The 22,106-nt window shown below is 40.8% G+C and overlaps 1 protein-coding gene across 1 annotated transcript in view; it reads right to left on the bottom strand.

The window, feature by feature from the left end:
• Nucleotides 1-22,106, bottom strand: part of slc12a5a (solute carrier family 12 member 5a) — a 174,291-nt gene that overhangs the window by 17,081 nt on the left and 135,104 nt on the right. Inside the window, 6 exon segments of the mRNA XM_049023739.1 lie at nucleotides 3,688-3,855; nucleotides 3,997-4,208; nucleotides 4,868-5,115; nucleotides 7,517-7,647; nucleotides 8,852-8,906; nucleotides 14,586-14,732. Coding sequence (XP_048879696.1) covers nucleotides 3,688-3,855; nucleotides 3,997-4,208; nucleotides 4,868-5,115; nucleotides 7,517-7,647; nucleotides 8,852-8,906; nucleotides 14,586-14,732 — 961 coding nt within the window.

Raw genomic sequence — 22,106 nt, 5'->3', positions numbered from 1 at the left:
GTCCAGTTTGGATTAAAAGTAAACTGCACGAATCTCAGGTTCTTGGTATTACTGATCGAAACAGCAAGTTTCAGATTTTATCCAAAAGAATAATTATTAAAGATTTTTATTTGAATGAGAGTTTTTTCTTTGAATAATATAATAGGATTTATTTACATTGTCTCAAGCTTCATGACTGATTTTAAGGAGCTTCCCCAGATTATACTGGCGTTCAGGAAAATGTTTAAAATGTCATGTTTCAAATCACTGATGCCATTGGTTCTCTGGCAAGGCAACACAATCAAGATCATACAAAATGTGCATGAACTCCGATGGCTTACGGCCCACCATGGGTGTAGCACTAACATTTCAGCACTAATCCCCAAAAAATACAGGCTCTATTCGCAAAGACTGGAGGCCTTACAACTACTTTAAGCAGTACAGAGAAGACATATCTTAGTAAGCAGAGAGAGATACTGCTGACAGGGCACAGCTATAACAGCACTTCAGAGGAAATTACTTTCACTGGAGTGTCTCTGTACATGATATGCCTTGGATATTCAAGAATTAAAATGTATGCCACAGCAGAGACTATTTTCAGTTCCTGTTATTTTCTGTTCCTGTTGTTGACCTGGTTCAACCAACAACTGAATTCAGTCACCTGACAATAATAAGCTTTTTAGCAGAGCAAGAAAGAATATACTCCAAAATCTGGATTTCAAGATACCTTTGGCTGACAAAATGATTCTGATCTTGCTTCCCCGTACAAAATCTGTGCAAAATGATCTTTGATTATGTACACTTGATCTTTGAACTATTTTTTTCTTCTTATCTGAGGTGACACTGCTAACATAATGTCTACAAGAGTAACTCCGGTGATTGTGAATATGCTTTAGCAAGGATGAGAAGCAGGACCCGGCCACAAGCAGATGAAACAGTGAGAAGTTATGGTGCAAAACATTTAGCAAAGATGGTCAATGACCCGAATTTTTGCAGGTGTAGAAGACCAGGGTGCAATACAAAGACATTTTTTGAAGTGTATCAAGTTTAATACATTGATCTGCATGTCCAGAAAAGGAGGCAGTTTGCCTTAATAGCAATTAATAATCAACAGACCAAAGCAGGAGAACGTCTCTCCTTGTAGGCAGGTAGTTCATGGCTGATAAATAGCTGTTTCAGCTGGACTTGAATGTTTTAGTTCACTGCTTTTCGGAATAAAATTTGTTGATCATTGTTGTTGTTTATTTATCATTCATTGTTTGCTAACTTTTTGGGCCAATTAAAACTTCATGCCCACTACAAGGGACGTTAAATAAAAGATAAAAACTAAGATAATTTCCTTGTGTCATGTTTTGTTCCATCACAAACCCTTTTTTATCTAAAAACTGTGAAATAATGAAGCTTTTGCTTTGCTGTGACTCAAAATAATATTATTTTATTTTCACGTCTCTCAAAACACTTTTTTGTCGCCATACATCCCTTCTCTTGGGGTATAGCTGTGCCGTCCCTTTGTTTGACGAAGGCTTGGCCATTCACTGATTCACTGGGACCATCGACGTCCCCTGGTGCTGAAACCTCAGTGTCCCTGTCACTATCCAAAGCCTGGGAAAACACTTCAGTGACTGCCAATCTTTGGGAGCTAAGTTTTGAGAGTCTGTCAAGCATATGCAATCGCAGCAATGAGTAAGAAAAAGTTAATAAAAGCTTCAATAATCTCTCTATATAATCTATATGTTAATACTCTATATATGACATTACAGAGCTGCAAATCTACTCAACACACACTTGAAAAAAGCTTTAATAATCACTATATAATCTATATCAGTGCTTCTCAACCTGGGTCTCAGAGACCCCCCAGAAAATCCACGTTTTTAGGAGCTGGATTTGAATGCAAAATATATATATATATATATGTAATGCTCATATAACACACTGACTTGCTCAATACGTGTGATCTAATATATAACAATCGATAATTCCCATGTTTTATCACCTAATTGAAAAAGCTTTCATGAGATACTCTGTTGGTTTGTAATGACTTAAAGTTTCTTTGTTGTGCAAAGAGTGAAAAATTAAAAGCAAAGGGAGAAGGTAGATAACTATGGTGTTTGTGGAAATATTTTGGGAAACTAATATATACACATGTAAGCCAACCCAAGCATAACTCTTGTTAACATTGGTTATTATACCAAGCTGATTTTTGAGGTACCTCATATCATGAAGAATCTTGCATGTAGCATTGTATCCATTATCATTCTATTCCTCTTCCCTTCCCAAAATAAATTTTTAATCACTCTATCATACTGTCTAAAAACATGGACATGCTAACACTGGAATCATGGACAAAACCCATTTATAGACAATTACGTTGTCTGAACTTACAGTATGAAAACAAGTCTTTGAAGTGTTACTAGCAATAGCAGGGCCAGAAATCTTAGCGTAGGTGGGCTGGCAGAGAATCAGACGGGCCAATCCCATAACAGTTCACTAGACGACAAAATGCGTCCCCTTTCCGGTTGGCCAGCAGGTGCTGCTGCCCAGCCTGTCCCTGTTTCTTGCCCTTCAGTCTCTAGTGTATTTCCTGGTTCCCTTGACAGCTGCGTAGGTCAGTGGGCTGAGTGTGTGGCTCAAATTCTGTTCCCTTGGGTTCTAGGCTGGCTTAAAACCAGTCTTGCTTTTTTTGTTTTCTGGATTTTTGTTCTCTACTGTTTGTATTGTGCTCTCTTATTCTAGATTATTCTAGGTTTATCGTGATTATTTTTATGTGCTCTTGTTTCTATTTCCTGCTGGTGTGTCCCCTAGTCCTTCCTGTAGATTCTTAGTCTTTAGTGTTTGTTAATCATCTTCGTTTTTAGAGTTATTGTGTCCACCTGTTTCTCGTTGCTTGATTGGTTCATTGATTAGGTTACACCTCTTCCTTGTTTTCCTTGGATGTCTGTGTATTTAAGTGCCTTCCCTCCCTCTGTGCTTTATTCTGCCATTGTGATGTCATGATGTAATGCTGTCCTGTGTTGTGCTCCTTGTATCGCATTCCTGGTTCTGCTCTCTGCTCCCTGGTTGTGTTTCCCTTATGGTTTTAGTAGCCTGTTTTAGTATTAAGTTCTGTTATAGTTTTCTGATCCCTTGTGGTCCTTTATTTTGTGAAATTCCTAGCGTTCCGTACTTGCCTTAAATAAAATCCCTCTCTGTTTTGGAGCCACAAGTGGATCGTGACATCTTTTCCCGCCTGCATTATGCCCCAGGTCCATAACAACTCATCTGCATATTTTTTTTTTAATCAGTTTTTAAATGACCCCTGGTGCTACAAAGACCAAATTCACAAAGAAAAAGAAAAATCTATATGCCTCTCAACAGTACTTTTCCACTGATTGATCCAACCACACGCACACACACCTGTCAGACACAATCGTTTTATCGTGTTTTATCGCTGGCTGTGAATGCTGAGTGGGTGGGCCCAGGACAATCCATGCCACCGCAGTGGGTTATTAGCAAAGGTGGGTAGTTCAGGTCCGGAGTAAAAATGCAGACCAAGATTTTGGTTCAACCGACCAGTTGAGTACTCTGTGACTGTGACTCTTCATGCACAACCGGTCAGATGAAACAAAATTTTGGTCTAGATTTTTACTTTCTGGACCTGAACTATCAAACTGGAGTTGTTAGTGACCACAGTAAGGAAAGTTAATGTTAAAATAACTGCCTTCTACTCACCAGTGACTGAGGGGAAGTAGATGCCAACAAGAAGTGTGAAAAAACTGGTGATGTCAGCGAGGACATATCGATTCATACTGGTTGTGGGAGCATCGGGGTCTGCAGTCGATGGAATTCCACGCTTTTCGACTATCATTCCCTTTTCATAGTAAGTCCCAAACAAGTTCTCTAAATGAAGAAGATATTTTTATCATGATTAAAGAATAAATATTCCATTAAAATTTATATTAATAAAATCTTGTGTCTGAAAATACTCCAGGTGCAAAAGCAAGTTCATATGCAGCTGCTGGGGTGATGAAGGTTCCTCACCACGAAGGATGCCACTTGTGATGCCAGGAATGCCCTGGACCTCAGAGATGTTGTTGTTCACAAAGTATTCATCACATGTGGCATTGAGGAACTCCGAGTCACAGAACAGCCTCCAGAGCTTGGTGGTGACAGTGCCGTTCTCCTTCTCGATAACCTTGGCACACACGTCAAAGCCTTTCCAGACCAGGGTACGATTTCCTAGGATACAGATCCTGTATTGAGGGGTTAAGATGAGAGAGGCACCATTAGCAGGTAACTTCGAAGCAGAGACATTCCATGTGTTTTTTTTTTTTTTATCAGTGGCTTTCGAAATTAGCTTCAAACATTACAGATGAATTAATTAGCTACTTTGCGCATAATTACTGCAGCAAATTCCCAGTTAGTTTGTTAGCAAACCAATAAACCTTTCGTAAATCCAGGTTTTTTTATTACTATGTCAACTTTGAAACAACATTGAATCAATACTACTACTACTACTACTACTAATACAACTACTACTACTACTATTACTACTACTATTAATACTACTACTACTATACTACTACTAATACAACCACTACTACTACTACTACTACTACTACTACTACTACTAATAATAATAATAATAATCTGGTGTGGTGTGGCTTTGCCTATATGTCAATGATCAGAAGGTTGCTGGTCCAAATCTCATGACTGGCAGAGTGATGTTACGGTTGGGCCTTTGAAGGACTGGCTGGCCTTTATTTCTGCATTTAATGTCACTTTGGATAAAAGCATCCGCTAAAAAAGCAAATATGATGTAACGATACATTTTTAAAAAACTTAACGTGTAGATAAATTCATCTCTTGTACTTTCTCCCCCCCAATGGTTACTTCAGGAACGGTCACTCACGGAAAGTCAGGCGGCTCTATGGCTGTCTTGATGACCCCAGCGTAGACAGCTAGGATGGAGAGGATGACGCAGGCCAGAAAGACGAGGGCCAGTTTGTTCACATACTTGACACCGACAAAGACCACCAGGGCCATGAAGCTAAGCACACACGTGCCGTATATCCGCATGTTGTTTAGCAATGCTGCCTCCGCCTCCGGACCTTCGAGACCCTCCAACTTGAAGATGGCTGCTTGGGGAGCGATGTATATCTGCCCAAAAGAGACATTGGGGATCAGTTATGCATCCAAAGCTGCGGCCATGATTGAAAGGAATTAACATTAAAAGTCTCCTTTGTATCTCAGAAATACTGCATTTATACTGCATTTTTCCCCCCTGTGTCAGGGTCTCAGACCCAGTTCCACCTCAGTGTGAAAGCAATATGTCCAGATTTAAGAACCAGGCCATGTTCTCCCCCGGCTTCTTTTGCCTTTACGGATGTCCCAGCAAACCCATCATCAGATGGGCTAAAAGCAAGGATGACTCTAAACTTCAAGTCAGTGTTACCTAATAAATATGTATCTATCTATACTGAACAAAAATATAAACGCAACACTCTTGTTTCTGCTCCCATTTTTCATGAGATGGACTTAAAGACCTACAATTCATTCCAGATACACAATATTACCATTTCTCTCAAACATTTCTCACAAATCAGTCTAAATGTGTGATAGTGAGCACTTCTGCTTTGCTGAGATAATCCATCCCACCTCACAGGTGTGCCACATCAAGATGCTGATCTGACATCATGGGTAGTGCACAGGTGTACCTTATACTGCCCACAATAAAAGGCCACCCTGGAATGTGCAGTTTTTTGCTTTATTGGGGGTCTGGGGACTCAGAACCGGTCAGTATCTGGTGTGACCACCATTTGCCTCATGCAATGCAACACATCTTCTTCGCATAGAGTTTATCAGATTGTCAATTGTGGCCTGTGGAATGTTGGTCCACTCCTCTTCAATGGCTGTGCGAAGTTGTTGGATATTAGTGGGAACTGGTACACGCTGTCGTATACGCCGGTCAAGCACATCCCAAACATGCTCAACGGGTGACATGTCCGGTGAGTATGCTGGCCATGCAAGAACTGGGACATTTTCAGCTTCCAAGAACTGTGTACAGATCCTTGCAACATGGGGCCGTGCATTATCTGTCTGAGTGGCTGGTCTCAGACGATCTTGGAGGTGAACCTGCTGGATGTGGAGGTCCTGGGCTGGTGTGGTTACACGTGGTCTGCGGTTGTGAGGCCGGTTGGATGTACTGCCATATTCTCTGAAACGCCTTTGGAGATGGCTTATGGTTGAGAAATGAACATTCAATGCACGAGCAACAGATCTGGTTGACATTCCTGCTGTCAGCATGCCAATTGCACGCTCCCTCAATGCTTGTGGCATCTGTGGCATTTTGCTGTGAGACAAAACTGCACATTCCAGGGTGGCCTTTTATTGTGGGCAGTATAAGGTACACCTGTGCACTACCCATGATGTCAGATCAGCATCTTGATGTGGCACACCTGTGAGGTGGGATGGATTATCTCAGCAAAGCAGAAGTGCTCACTATCACACATTTAGACTGATTTGTGAGAAATGTTTGAGAGAAATGGTAATATTGTGTATCTGGAATGAATTGTAGATCTTTAAGTCCATCTCATGAAAAATGGGAGCAAAAACAAAAGTGTTGCGTTTATATTTTTGTTCAGTGTATGAAACTGAGGTTGAAGGACATATACCTAAATCCATTATCTAAATTCTGTCTAAATTTTATATAATGATTGGCTGAGTTCAATAAAGTCTATGAATATAATTCGCCTATTAATTTAGATTAAATTAAGTTATACGTTTAGTTTTAAATCAAATTAATCAAATTATTCTTCAGATTAATTGAAAAACTCACCCCTCCAAATTTAACTTGCTGTTTTTGATGCTTCTCACAGTCTGAAGACCACTCAGGATTTACTGTAAAGTGACCTACTGGCAGAGACTCTGACTGATCTGGAATGTTTAGATCAGGTCTATTGAAGTCACGGTTCTCTAGGTCTGAGCACTGCTGATTTTCCAGCCTTCCTTTACATGTGAAACAGGTCAAAATCAATAGTTATTAAATTAACTACCTGGGAGAACTAAAAACAAGGCCTGGATTTGGAATCAAGGTCCAGATTTAAAGGGCCTTGGTGTAGGTGATAAACATGTCATACAATCTGCAAACACCCACAATCAGATCAAGCCCCTAAATGGCAGCAGCCTAAATTAAAGCTCTCCAAATTAAAATCACATGTTGAAATGAACCCAGTGATGAACAGGGTTTTGCCACAGCTTTGTAGAAAAATGCACAGATTAATTTTTGATGCTAAATCTACTATAATGTTTAGCTTTAGTCCAGATCAATGGCTTGTGTACCCCTGATCCATGAAAGTCAATTGTGCACAGCACTCATGCCTGTTACATTTCTCCTTAATAAAGGCAAACTAAGCAGTAGTTAATGTTTTATTACCAGTCTGCTGTTAAACTAACTCTGCGCATTCAAGATGTTTGTCAACCCCTTGTTGCCCAGATCCCTTGCATTGTCCACTGGAAAATGTTTTTATCATGCATGCATAATGCCACATTGTCTCCTCACCAACAGTATCTCGATGCACCCAAGAATGTACATGGCGCCTGCGAAAGTGGTTCCCAGGTAAAAGCAGATGCCAACCGCTCCCCCAAACTCTGGTCCAAGGGATCGAGAGATCATGTAGTAAGAGCCACCAGCTGTTAAACACAGGACACAAAAGTTATATTCCAGTCTGCCCTGCTGATAAATGTCCCTCAGCATATCAAAAACTTCAGGGTGGTCACATGGGATGAACATTTTGTATTTTATGCATGCTTGACATGCTTTGAATGTTAATATCACTCAGATTGCTGGGTTTGTGCTTCCTGTTAGAACCAGCAGAATCTTTTAGCTTTATATAATCAGCTACACTAAAATTTATTTCTACAAATCTGGAGTTATTTCCGCAGCAAAGCAACACCTGTTATCTTCTTGCTCTCTCAGTCTGACATTTCACCTTCCTACTGTTTAAACTTAAAAACTGTTTGCAACTCTCAGTTTCTCTCTTCACCCTTCAACAAACACAACAAAATCTGTTTATCTGCTAATCTAAGTGCTAATTAGCTGCACAGACGTGCCCATTAACAACCAGAGTTTTTAATGGCACTCCATAGTCAACTTAGTGCTAGAGGATTATGCCATTAATAGCAAACTATGACCCCTAGAGATTTAATAGGGAAGATGGAAGGCTGGGATATGTGGAGCCAGATGGACAGGCTTCACAATAACCTGCACACTTCAGTACAACTCATGTGCAAGAACTCCCAAAGCCGTGCTCATTTCATTACTGCTATCTTGTATCGTTGGTTATATGTTCAATGAATGCAAATTAACGATGGTGGAGCTTTGAGGTCCTTCTGCTCATGTTCTGAACATCTCAATAATGCGTCTTGTGCCATATTTAGAAATAAAAAAAGGAGAGTAATACAGTCTTGACACGCATTCCATTACTTCACTAAAATTGCATTTAATACAGTACGTGAACATATATCCAAAGCAGCACACATAGCATTAACACAATACTAAAATGCTAGAATAGTCGTTGGTCCTTCCATATGGTGTGACAGAAGATCTATTTGAAAAGTACAGAAGTGCATTTATCTAGCAAAGGAACGAGAAGTAGAGCCTCCATTACTTCTGGGCACTGGAGGCCAGAGAGCAGGAGCTTCCAGTAGGGGTTGGGTTCCAAGACGGGCTTGGAAGCAGGGATATGTAATTACAATTTCCCACTGCTTAGGCCTGACACTGAGACCCTGCATATTGTGCAGACTGTCAGTGTGCTTTGTCCCTAGTATAAAAAAGAATGAAAAAAGCCCTGCAAACACTCAAACACACACATGCCGTGAGAAGAAGCTTACTCACCAGGCACAACTCCATTGGTGGCGATGGCACTCATAGAAATTGCGGTTAGCATAGTCTGAAAAATGCAAGTAGGAAGAGACAGAGGGAGAATCCAGTGAGAGGCATGATTTTCATTCTGGTCATCTTCACTGTGTCCAAACAAGCAGAGTCAACAGATACATGCTCTGTCATTTTGTTGTCACTGGAACCAAATATTTAGAGAATTATAGCTCTGGAGAGTTAAGATAAGTAAAATGTCAATGTTTGAGTGTGTTACAAACATACCCATTTCATTTCCCTATCGGTCTAGCTGGAAAAGTACTATTGTGGATTCCATATTTCTTGCAAAAGGTTCAATAGAATGATTTTTCTTATAATCTCGTCTGCTTTCCAAGGTGTATCTATGCAGAGGGAGGGGGCACTACAGGATTATGGGCTTTTTTTTGTGTACCACGTTGGCCATGGGGAAAACAAACACAGCGAGAGCAAAATTGATCGGTAAATAAATATTAAAACCAGTGGAAAAAACGGTAAATGACATATCAGTGATAACATGCGGTTGAGCTGAAGACACAAAAGTCTACACTTCCTGAAGCCTGGGAACCCAGTAATGTTTGCGGAAGACTAAAAATGAGAAGAACGTCTGAAGAGAAGAAAAGAAGGAGGACAGTGAAATCATACGTTATTGTCCCATATTGCACTGAACTGCCTTCCCTTGTTCTAGGAGTTATTTACTGTCTTTGTTTAGATAGAGGAAGCTGGGCACTAATATGATTAGCTTGTCTTCTAGATAGATTCGCGTGTCCTAAACTGTCATTGGGCTGCTGCTGAATTACTCTAATCGGGTAATAATGAAGTGAGTCCAGCCCTCTGAAGAGGTGAGATAAGATGGTAATTGTTTTACTTCTTTTTATCTGATGGGGAGTGAAATTGAAGAAGAAGGAAATCGACGGTGATCCAGCAGAGAAAACAGAACTTAAAGGAAGACTTAAAATACGACATTCCCAGTGGCTTTACTTTAACTGATCTGAAAGTTGTCCCTTTCAGTATAACTTCCTAGAAGTTTATTTGTGAAAACTAAAAATAAAATAAAAAATCTGCAAAACTTAAATAACATCTCTTAAATTGACATATTTATTCTAAAGATCAGGTTGTATCTACAGTCTTGTGAGTGTCGACTGTGGTTACTTTAACAGTATAAATCTCAACCAAGAGAATTAATATAAAAATTAAGCGACAAAATTAAGCAAAAATGTAGTAAATTAAGCAAAATAAGAAAACACAAACTGTACCATGAAAGCTCCGTAAATGTCAAACCTTGGGTTTTGGGTTTTTAAAATAAACTTCAGAAAACAAAAATATACACATTATATTGTCTTCACACCACTGGACAAATCAACCTGAAGAGCTACATCGATGCACCCAGGCTATACAATGAAGCGTTTTTGTTTGGCATTGAATAGAACAGCAGGCGTTTAACAGCATGGCTTTTCAAAATATACCTTCTGAGTTTTATCTAGCTGCTACTCCTGCAGATGATTTTCATTTCCTCACAATATAAATTGTAACTGAATAAAGATGAGAGTTGAAAGGAGAAAGTGAGGTTTTCTTCCGAAAAAATAATACAAGTGAATTTGTGAAACTTGTATTCCTTTATTTATTTTTCAATTACTGGTGTTTTATTCTGTTGAAGGGGCGGCATGGTGGTGCAGTGGTTAGCACTGTTGCCTCACACCTCTGGGTCCCGGGTTCGAGTCTCCGCCTAGGTTACATGTGTGTGGAGTTTGCATGTTCTCCCCATGTCGTCGTGGGGTTTCCTCCGGGTACTCCGGTTTCCCCCCACAGTCCAAAAATATGCTGAGGCTAATTGGAGTTAATAAATTGCCTGTAGGTGTGCATGTGAGAGTGAATGGTGTGTGAGTGTGCCCTGCGATGGGCTGGCCCCCCATCCTGGGTTGTTCCCTGCCTCGTGCCCATTGCTTCCGGGATAGGCTCCGGAGCCCCCACAACCCAATAGGATAAGCGGTTTGGAAAATGGATGGATGGATGGATAGTTCTGTTGAAATTCAATCTTTATTTTCAGGGTTTGGGGGGTTCAGCTCCCATTGCTGTATGTTGGTAGATGTTCCCTCTGTTTTATCGTTTCCTCATGCTATAAACTATAATCTGCGCTCTTGCCCTTCCAAGGGCTGCCATTTTGTCCATGATGTCCCCTGCCAGATGCTACCTGGCACAGACTCGCTGTGTCCCAGTGCGATTTTAGTGATTTTAAACGTCTTTTGATTATATCTGCCTGATGTGGTTCAAGCATCTCAGAAACAATCACTGGTTGCAATCCTCACACAATACAGAGTCTGGAGCTTAAGAAAACTTGTGTGATGAACAAAATAATGGCCCAATCCATGGCATTTCTGCGGGTAAAAACACCTTGTTAATGAGAAAGGTGAGAGATGAATGGCCAGATTCGTTAAAGCTAACTGGAAGGCTACCAATTCAAAAATAGCAACTCAGCACAACAGTGATGTGACTCATTTATCGTTGAAGCAGTTCTCATGGTTAAAGTGGGTCCTGGCCGCTGCTAGCTAGGTGTACCTACAGTACAACACGGCAAACAACCAATCACCATAAACCAACCATCCATTGTCCTGGTGCATCAGGATGGCAGGGCATCATAGAGCTATGCCTCAGATGGGATTCCTTCACAGGGCACATACACAGTCATACAATATAGGCAATGGAAAGACAATGCTAGGCATCACTGTATGTCTTTGGAATATGGGAAGACCCAGGAAAATCATGGAGAACATGCAGATTCTACACACAGAGAACAAAGGTGATATTTGAGCCTCCAACCCTGGAGGTATAAGGCAGCAATAATCCCGGTAAAACAAGACAATCTCAGTTTAATGTTCTGTTTTACAAATTCGACAATCGACCAATCATCAATCATGTACAGCATGTAGGACAACTGGTTTGATTTCACTGCTTTTATTTGGTGGGAGTTTCAGATGTCAATACAGCATAAATTTTTAACGAAACGGCTTTGCCACAACCTAATCAAACAAGGTTACTGCAGTAAATATTTGATGAAGAGACCCAGTCTTGTTAAATGGCTAACATGTCAAGCCTTGTATACTCCATTCCAATACATGGTGACACGATTCAGTTTAGTCTTGCATGGACCTGAAATTAAAGCCTGAATACAGCCAGTGCCCAACACCTAGAGACGGAACCTGACCTGAGCCCAAATAGTACTAGCAAATCTAAAACCCGAACTTCACCCAAACCCCAAATTATGAAAAGATTAGTCATACGCGTATGTTGAAACATTTACGAGCTTTTGCCATATTTCTTCCATTGGTAGTCAGATTCTTGCTAGGTAGCTGGTAGACGAGAGAAAAGAGGGGGTGGGTGTTGGGGGTGGTAATGGGAAGCACAAACGAGTAATGGACCCAGTAAACGGCAAAAGCGATTTGCAAAAAAAAAAATAGTCATGTATAAAAAACTGACCCTATACCTGGCCTGAAACACGATACTAAATCAGAGCCCATGGGGCTTCAGTCGGATCACAGACCTCTAATTTAGTCAGGAAGTCCTTTGCATTTCACAAGGTCTACAGTAAAGTGTCTCTCAGTAAAAGCTCCAGTCAGTCCAGAGGCTGTGGTGGGAATGCTAATGAAGTCTAAGCTGCAGACGATTAAGAAGAGAGTGGCCGAGGACAAAATAGCATAAAACAAGACATTCTGCCATCTTTTAAACCCTTATACTGTCTCTGGAGAGCTTGTTTATGTAGTTCTTGATGTCGGAGACAGCTGAAAACACAATATCTGACTGCACCCTAGGTGTGCAGACACTCAGAATGGCGGGACAAAGTAGGTCTCTCACGGATTTCTCTGTTGTCAGCTGATAGCAGGCGCCGCAGCTCACTGTGATGAAGTGACTGGCCTCACCGCGTGGGGGGGGGGACAGATACAGATGCATTTTTTCAGTGGGTCCCACTGAAGCTGGATGGGCTCTGCAGCAGATCCTCGCCTGCAACACGTTCACCGGCTAATCGGCTTTTGAAACGGTCAGTTTCCATTCACGTCCATGCAGCCTGAGGCCACCAATTACGGGCTCCGTCTGGCGCCCGCCGCAACGCGCCAAGAGTGAAATTCACACGCTCACTGTACAGCTCCAGAGCCAAAGTTACATTAAGCTAAACTAGCCCTTAGGATACATAGCAAAAAGTCTGATAGCATAAGGTACTATCTTAATTTTAAGATCGAGAATTTGCATAGTCATATACGTCCTTGAGCGAGCTTGACTGATTGGGTGTGTAGAAAAGGGCAAACCACGGGTCCCTGCATGTCTCAGGGTGAGGCTGCTACATACAAATGTGATAAGAGTTTGTACCTCCAAGGGTGATTTGAGATCCTGCTCAGCTTTGAGAGAGAGACGATGGCTTAGCCTCCTTCACCGTTGCTCTCACTGCGAGCCTGAGCTACGGTGAAGCCTCCCAGCTGAAATCTTTTCTCATGCTACCCTTTATTCTTGTATATCCATAAGCTCCTTAGAAGTAAATCCTGCTGGATTCCTTGTTATTCCAAAGACATTTCTTAACTTTATTTTTAACTCATTTTTAAAAGTCTCTTTTGGCCTCCCAAGCCGTGAAGACTTCATATACCAGTAGAAGTGTCCCTAGGCTCTTCATCGATCTGGACGCGGACATTGTCCCAGCTGAGGGGAGGGATGTAGGGGATGGATTGTCTGATATATCTGTGTTGGGAATTTGAACATTTTTGGGATTCTTGCTCGTTCAGAGCTGAGGGTAAGAAAGATAATATAGCTGCCTTAATTTTGGCTTGTGTTGGTGTGTGATGCGGTGTACACGTGTGTTTATATGTATTACATGAGTGGGGGGGCCTTACACATATACATACATACACATATATATAAGGCACACGTTCTGTTCATCTAGCAGTATATGTTCATTTAGAAGCATATGTAATGGAACATATAATATAAAGAGCATTTTGGCAGTTATAGAGGCCACATGTTGATGTTTTTCTTTGAGTAGAATTTATCAGTGCATGAGTGTTATAATGTAAGTTTCTGCTTTTTATTCAAAGCCTTGAAGACAGACCTAGATCCAGATGCCGGATCCTACACCAAGCGGAAGCCTTGTTCATAATCCGATGTCCATTTTGTGTTACTGTGCCTTGTGTTGATGCCAAAATGTCTGCGATTTGCTTTAATTCCTCCCCAGCATTTCATTGAACTGGCTCCAAATAAATATCCGTCACCCCATCCGTGTGCAGTGTGCTTCTGTTTTCCATCCCACTCGGATTATTGTGGGGTGGGGGTGGGGGTGGGGGAGCGAGCATCCAAGTGGTGTAACAGCATTGAGTTCTCTGTGTGAAGTCTTTCACTGTCTGCTTCAGGTCTGTCTTTTTTTAGGGGTTAGAAATTTGTGTACAACAGCTTACATGTACTGCATTTATTACTAATAAATTGTGCATATTTCTTTTTTAGGAAACAGCAATATCCAAAATCTGCTTGTTTTATAAACATTTCAGGCTAATTAATAGCTTAGATGCATCTGTTCAAATCTACTTTGATATTTTAAAGTGGCTTTCATTTTGTGGAATTAACATTTTTAGCAAAGCAAGCTAACTCAAGTTTAACAAGGTCCTTCCTGGGACGATATAGAAGTAAATGATTTTTATTATTTATTTATTTATTTTTTTTGGGGGGGGGGGGGGGGCGTACTTACAGTGGAGCAGCACATAAAGACAATGATGAAGGTCCCCAGCACCCCTCCAATGCCGACCAGCCAGGTCATCCGCAGGAACAGGATCACCCCAAAGATATTCTGCAGGCAAGGCAGGTAGACGCCCATCAGGGTGCCCATTCGTGGAGCCTGGGGGACAAACAGAGGCAAAGCCCTTTGAGACAGGAGCCCTTGGATTCTCTCTATCCTTACACTGAGTACACATGACTCATTAACAGTTAAATACACTGGTGTCTCTAAACGAGAGCTGAACAGAGTAAAAACCCAGAAAGGCTTTCTTGTGGCAATTGAAAATTAATGAGATGAACAAATAAGGATCTTGTGGGTGACTGCTGCAGATGGGTTCCAGCAAACAGGCTCTCTACACTCTGCTGACGCTTTGTGAGGGTCTCAGGGGAAGGCCTCTTCTGATACAGGTCTCCACAAAGAGCCGCATTCAATGAGAAACTAGAGCCTTGATGTGGATATAAAGCTTTCACACTGAGGCCAAATGAGCCCACACTGCAGCTGGCAAAGATGTGCCTGGATCAGAAGAATCTGGCACTTGTGCCTGTAATGTAGGCATTCTTCAAACTCAAACAAGTCGTTACCATTTTTGTGCGAGTCCGTATGGTCTTCATAGTTGCTAAAACAAGTAGAGCAATTAATTTTCCATGTTACATTATTCTTTCAAGCAGAACAGGTAACAAATGTTGACCCTGTGGTAAATACACACCATCCTGTCCATCTGTGATTCCAGATATATGTATAGGTAAAACCAGGACTGATTTACTATTATTTAGGGGAAACAGGCCACTGAAACATGAGCCAGATCGCTAACAGGCATTCCACATTCAAGTGGCTCACTTTAAAATGAATGTGAGAAATCCGGTCAAAGCAGAATTGGTGTCAACAGCAAACCTTGAGGACAAATGTCAGGTCTATATTACTGACATCCTTTTTAAAACCAGGAAAAACATACCAGCTTCATTAGCCATGCTGTAGAAATTCTGGAGTGCACTTGCATGTTATACTGTACATTGTGTTAGATGGTATGGTTTATTTAACTGGCGTTTAGAACGTGAACCTGCCAGTGTGACGAAGGAAAAACAATGCAGAACAACCTTATTAGCCTCTTTGGGATAATTATACCGGCAAAGGTCAACTGAGCCAGTACAACACCTTAGTACCTGATCTCTTTGTGAGTAGATTCTGCCTGAAACACATACTGCATGCATGAGTGTTCAAAACATAGTTACCTGTATCAAAATTCCTACTTAGCTTTAACTGATGAGAGAATCAACAGTGGATGGGAGCCAATGAACATCAGGGAAACCATTTCATCCATGTGCAACAGTTAATTTCAAAATATCTCCCTGCTACGTCGGAAATCTTGCTCACTTCTGTGTCCGAAAGCAATAACTGTAACAAACACGTTTGCAGGAGTTACTATGCTCCTCCACCTATAATAGGATGTTCTTGGTAAAGTCTTGGGCATTCTGTTACTATGACGATGAGCACTACTGTTTGTTCTGCTGAGAGGCTGGACCCAAAAGCAGACCAGGAGCTAAAAGTAGGCTTACAAAGAGCCAAAACTAGTACACACCTCTAGTGTACAGCGTTGAATCTGAGAGGCCTGGCATCTGATAAAGCCTTTCCAATACATAGTCAGCGCATAATATGTCTTAGAGTCCAAATCTGGAATGGTTATCATCGAAGTTATTGTTCTATAAATCTCCTTTTTTACTACCCCTTCACATCAATATGTTGCAATTAGATTTCCTTCTATTGTAGCTTCATCTAGAGATTCACCAGAAAATGTAATGAGCTGGACCATGGAAGAGGAAAGGAAAATCACAGGGAAAAGGCTTTAACTCAATAAAATACGGCCTGTGAGAGAGATTGGCATAAATGCAATATCTCATTAATGCACTGAATCCTGATGATAACTTAGAATCAGGACAGGATGAAAGACCGTGAATGTGCAGATCAATAAAACTCATAACATTTCCTGATTAAAGGGTGTTTTATTAAACAGCACATTGAAAATCAGCGCCAGCCTGTCGGAAAACCATTATGTAACCTGATATTGTATCACTAGCTCGAACCATAATGTAAAATGAATGAAATAATGATAGATATATAAACCAGACTCTGTATTTGGAAATAAAGACAATAATAATAGAAATAGGGTTAGAAGGGTGACTGGTATAAGCATAAGGTAGGAAATGTACTTTTTATAATGAAAAGAAGCTATTTCTAGTACAGAATTTGGTATATGACAGTTTTGAAAGTGCTCTCATAACATAACATAACCATTTTTTTTCATTGCTGCTTATTGCTCATTTCAATGTATCCATTTATTTGTTAGCTGAAAAGAAATAGATACCTGTTTCTAAATACAATCACTCTTCAATCTGACAGTTTGGCTACGCCTTAATTCAATAAAACATCCTTCAAACAGATGAGATATTGACAGACAAAAATATATTAAGGCGCGATCTGTGTGTTTTCAGTAAAATATTTACCTGCTTAGAGGAGAGAAAACTGTCATCTTCAATTGTCTTTGAAACACAAATAACAGTTAGTAATACCATCAAAAGCCACATGCTCCGAGGGAACCTTTACAAAGACCGGTTATTTCAGACTTGGTAACTATGGCAATAAACTGGTTGTCAAGCAAGACAGGGGCAAAGCCTGTAAATAACCAAATGCAGAGAAAAGCTCAGTGAGTAAGCTGGAGGTATACCATGTGAGCAATGGAAAAATGCCTAGATGCGCCACTCTGTAGTTGGGAAGTATTATTAAAGGTAATTCATAGGCTACACTATGAAGCAGGAGCTGCTTGTATTGAAGAATTTCTGTATCTTCTGTATGTGTATCTTATATCCCTCATTTCTATTGTTCTATTATAGAACAATGGGGCTACAGTCCATTAAATACATATTACCATATTCCCATCCATTCACCAATCCATACATCATTCATCCATCCATACATCCCAGCCAGAACAGGGCAGGAGACTAGCCTACACCCTGGACAGGATGCCAGTGCATGGTAGAAGTAAATACCCCATTATAATAGCATTTCTTTTTTATTCTACACAAATGTCACCGTGATCATCTTCACCACCTTTCAGATATTTAATGGGCTTCAGTTTAGCGTTTCATCCATGAACTGCGAGGACTCGTGGCTGTACAGTAAATGCAGCAATGTGCATTGAGATTAAAGTTTGCTTAAGGTGACGAATTGTTCGCCTGTACTCTCTCAGTATGGAACCCCATAGGTATTATGGTAGAAAAAAATATTATCTCGTAGTAGTTTGTGCTCTCGAATCTGTAATTCGTGCTCGCGAGTTACTAATTCATACGCTCAAGTTAGTCATTTATGCTACGGAGTTACTAATCCGTGCTCTCTAGTTACTAATTTGTGCTGTTGAATTTGTAATTCGTGCTCTTGAATGTGTACAGTTTGTCTTCTCTAATTAATCACCAGTCGGAGAGCGGAGGAGGAATTAGTAACTCGAGAGCGCAAGTTAGTAACTTGAGAGCACGGATTACTAACTCAAGAGCACAAATTAAGTAGCAAGAAAACACGGATTAGTAACTCGAGAGCACGAATAAGCAATTTCAGGTCACGAACTACTCAGAGATAATATTTTTTTCCCACCATGACACCTAAGGGGCTCTATATCTCAGTGTTCTAAACATGCCTCACTTTTATCAAGTGTTTTCAAGGATACAGTTGAAATTTTTGAAACCTGATTCTTTATAATGGAACAAACATATAGGAACCACTGCAATACAAACCCAGATAGGTCAAAGTTAAAAGAAGACGAAGACACAAAACGTTCATTCCAGTCAACAAAGACATGGGTATATTGGATGATTACACGATACACTGGGGTAAATGGTAAATGGTAAATGGACTGCATTTATATAACGCTTTTCTACTCCTACGAGTACTCAAAGCGCTTTACATTTCATGCCTCACATTCACCCATCCACACACTCATTCACACACCGGTGGCGGAGGCTGCCATGCAAGGTGCCAACCTGCTCACCGGGAGCAATTTGGGGTTCAGTGTCTTGCTCAAGGACACTTTGATGGGGTCAGGAGGAACCAGGGCTCGAACCTGGGTGACATTCAGAGAGGTTTGGAAATGGCTAAGCTAACACACATTTACAGACAGTTTAACACAGATATGAAGATCATTTAAATATCGTTTTCATTGACTGTCTAAGACTTTTAGTAAACACTTTACTTGAGGAGGCACTGATGATGTAGTAGGACACTCTTACTTAATATATTAATTAACCAGAAGCTACGTGTTAGTTACAGACTGATCCCATAACTGTTCATCATCGGTCGATGCATAATGATTCATGTATTTCATGCAGTTATTATATTTGGTCATGATTTGTACTTGAGTAGTAAGTGTCACCAACTATTGCACAGCACTGTTTTTCCGTTATGTGCATAATACAATGAGTTTAGTGGCACCTCACACCTACTGATGCTGTAGTTCTAGAAAAGCAGGACGGAGAATATTTAATCACACTCTTATGTTGCACTTACATTTTACAAAATGACAGATATATTGGCAACAATCTGCCCCTGGAAAAGGATGACGATGTTTAGCAAGCCACCTCAGACAATCTGCGGAATATATATTGCCAACTAATGAGGTTTGGATAAAGGGTTTGGATGGAACACCTATTTTTAGAGGCAGAGCTGGATCATTATCTGTTTTGAGGTGTTTCTGTCGGTAATTACTGAGTCATCAACTTGACGTATCATTAAAAGCCTTTTCCATAGTAGAACATACTAGAATCGATATTGAAAATTGCTTATTAAAACTGACTGGAGTGTTATATGTACTCGTATAGTTAAGAAGTCAAAGTTGTTACAAGTACTATTACTCTCACATAAACCAGAAAATAAAGGAATTTTTGATATGCATTTATAAGTCTTTCATATAGTATTGTAAGTATACACCAGCTGGACATAAGCAATGCACAACACAATGCTCATGTGACATTATTCATTTAATTTTAATCCAGAATAACAACATCTAGAAAATAAGATGAATATGCAGTATCATAAGGCAAAACCATATTTTTATGCAGTGTAATAAAAAAGAAAGTAGTCATGCATCATCATGAAAAATATTCTTTTTCGTTGCAAGCTTTTCATTAATTAAAAGAAAAGTGTCTTACTATGTTTATTATTATAACATTTAATTATAATTACAAATATGGGGAAAAACTATCAAAAACTATTAAAAATGTAGTATTTGCAGCATTTGTAGTCACTTTCGATAAAAACGTCTTCTGAATACATAAATGTAAATAAATAAATGTAATAATATGACTAGAATTGAGTGTCTTGTGGAAACTGCTGCTTCCTGTTTTCAGTGAACTCTTTTGGGACATGAATGACCCAGTCTTATGGTCACTCCCTTGGGGCTGGGGGGGTGCGTGGGGGGCGGGGCAAGCAGAAGGCAGGCGAGTGGTGGACCAGAAGCAATGCATACTGTAACCCAGGAGACGGGGGGGCCACACCTGGGGCCCCTCCCAGGCTGCAAAGGACAGGGAGATGCCTAGGTGGCTCTCTGGGACATGGCCATGATCCCCTGCCGTTGGGCTCAGGTGCTGATATGCCTCCTCCCCCCCTGCCCCCCCCCAGGGAAGACCCTCCAGCTGCGGCACAACCAGGCTATGCCACCCGGCTGCTAATTTCCAGCCACTCGTGTTCACTCGCCCACCCCTGCCTTCTCCACAGCTGGAAGTCACCTGTAGGCTCATGCATCCCTTCTAAACATGAAGACCCAACTGATGACAAATAACCAAGTGATGAAAATAGCTTCATTTGCTCACTGTTGTATTTAAAGTGAAACTTTGCCCCAACATAATCACCCACTTTATCCTAAAAACGTGACGTTAATTAATTCGTTGTGGGAAATGCTGTGTTTCCTAGGAGGATAAATCAAGTAATGGCATGAGTTTTGTGTCATTTTTTTCCACCTGATCCTTGTGTTTCTTAATTAGAAATATGAAAGCACATATATGATTATACATATGATTATACATAAGACCAGGTTAGAGGGAAACATACCAAGTTCTGTACGGCTAGCGGTACCGTTCCGTATTTCTGCACACGATAAGAGGACATTGTTTGGTTGCCCTTCATGAGTGTTTAGTTCTGATTTTTTCTCTCGTGTAGTTTTGCTTTTCTCCCCCAACACTCCAAAAACTCTTTCATGTGGTTTTATCCTTCAGCTGAACCTGCTGTATCAAAATCAATTATTTTATACAAAATAAGGGAATACAATGACTTTATAGTAATAGTTTGCAACGATTTAATAAATAACCTAATATAAGCAACTCCCTTGGCGCTCCCTAATCAACCAGTCAAATCAAAAATATCAGTGTTGGCTACAAAGAAAGGTAAAAGACAGTCACAGATGGAACATTCAAACGTCCATTATGACACTTTCTGTGAGTGACTCACCTAATGGGGAAGTGACTGTGCTATAAATACACCATCAGTGTTTTCTCTGATGTTCCATGGCAATTACGGCACACACACAGAACCAAATAAGGAACCTGTGTCAATGTTTGACTGTAGGGAAAGAACGAAGGAGAAACGGAGAAGGATAATGATAGCCTTAAAGTCCATCCATCCATCTATTCATTTTCTGTGAGCACTGGACATCAGGGAATGTGGGGTCCATGGCTGCACAAGGCAGGGACCCTCAGTTCATTTCTATAGGTAAAACCCTAATGCGATGACAACCGTAAGCCCTACCCAGCCTTACCCTTAACCATAAGTAACCAAACAGAATAAAAGACTTTCGTTTTTTGATTGCTGTTTTGGTACCTCCAATTAGCCTCAGCATGTTTTTGGACTGTGGGGGGAAACCGGAGCAAACTCCACACACATATGACGCAGGCGGAGACTCGAACCCGGGTCTCAGAGGTGTGAGGCTGCAGACACATGCTGTCCCTCGCCTTCAGACAATAAGCCAAAATGGTATCATTCTTATATCACTTCTAGGTTATAACGTGTCGGTTACTGTCCGACTGAATACAGTGACAACCAATAACCAGTAACTAGTGGGAAGTCAACTAAATCTGTCATTGACAGTTTATGACAATTCCAGCCACAGGAAATAAAAATGTCTTGCTCTCTCACCAGCACTAGTGGCCAGTCACATGACTCCTGCTTACAGCTGCTTTGTAGGCTTGGCCTGCCTGCTCAAGAGCTATGATAAGCACAGGGATAAGGGTAGCTACCGACTTAACGTGCCCCTCCTCTGCCTGGCGATGCCGTTCAGTACGTCCCGGTTAAAAAGCTCACTCTGAGTCATGTGACCTGCCCGATTTCGTTTCCTCTCCGGTGGATTGCGGCTGCAGCTGGCCGATAAAACGAGGGGATGAGGTGGAGGGAGATAAAATGAGTGAGCTAAGGCGGGGGCCCAGAAACAGCAGCACGACTTATTACAGAATATAGATGGCTGGG

The sequence above is a fragment of the Brienomyrus brachyistius genome, chromosome 8 (assembly GCF_023856365.1).
Source record: "Brienomyrus brachyistius isolate T26 chromosome 8, BBRACH_0.4, whole genome shotgun sequence".
Lineage (NCBI taxonomy): Eukaryota > Metazoa > Chordata > Actinopteri > Osteoglossiformes > Mormyridae > Brienomyrus > Brienomyrus brachyistius.
This window is presented reverse-complemented; position numbering and strand designations above follow the sequence as displayed.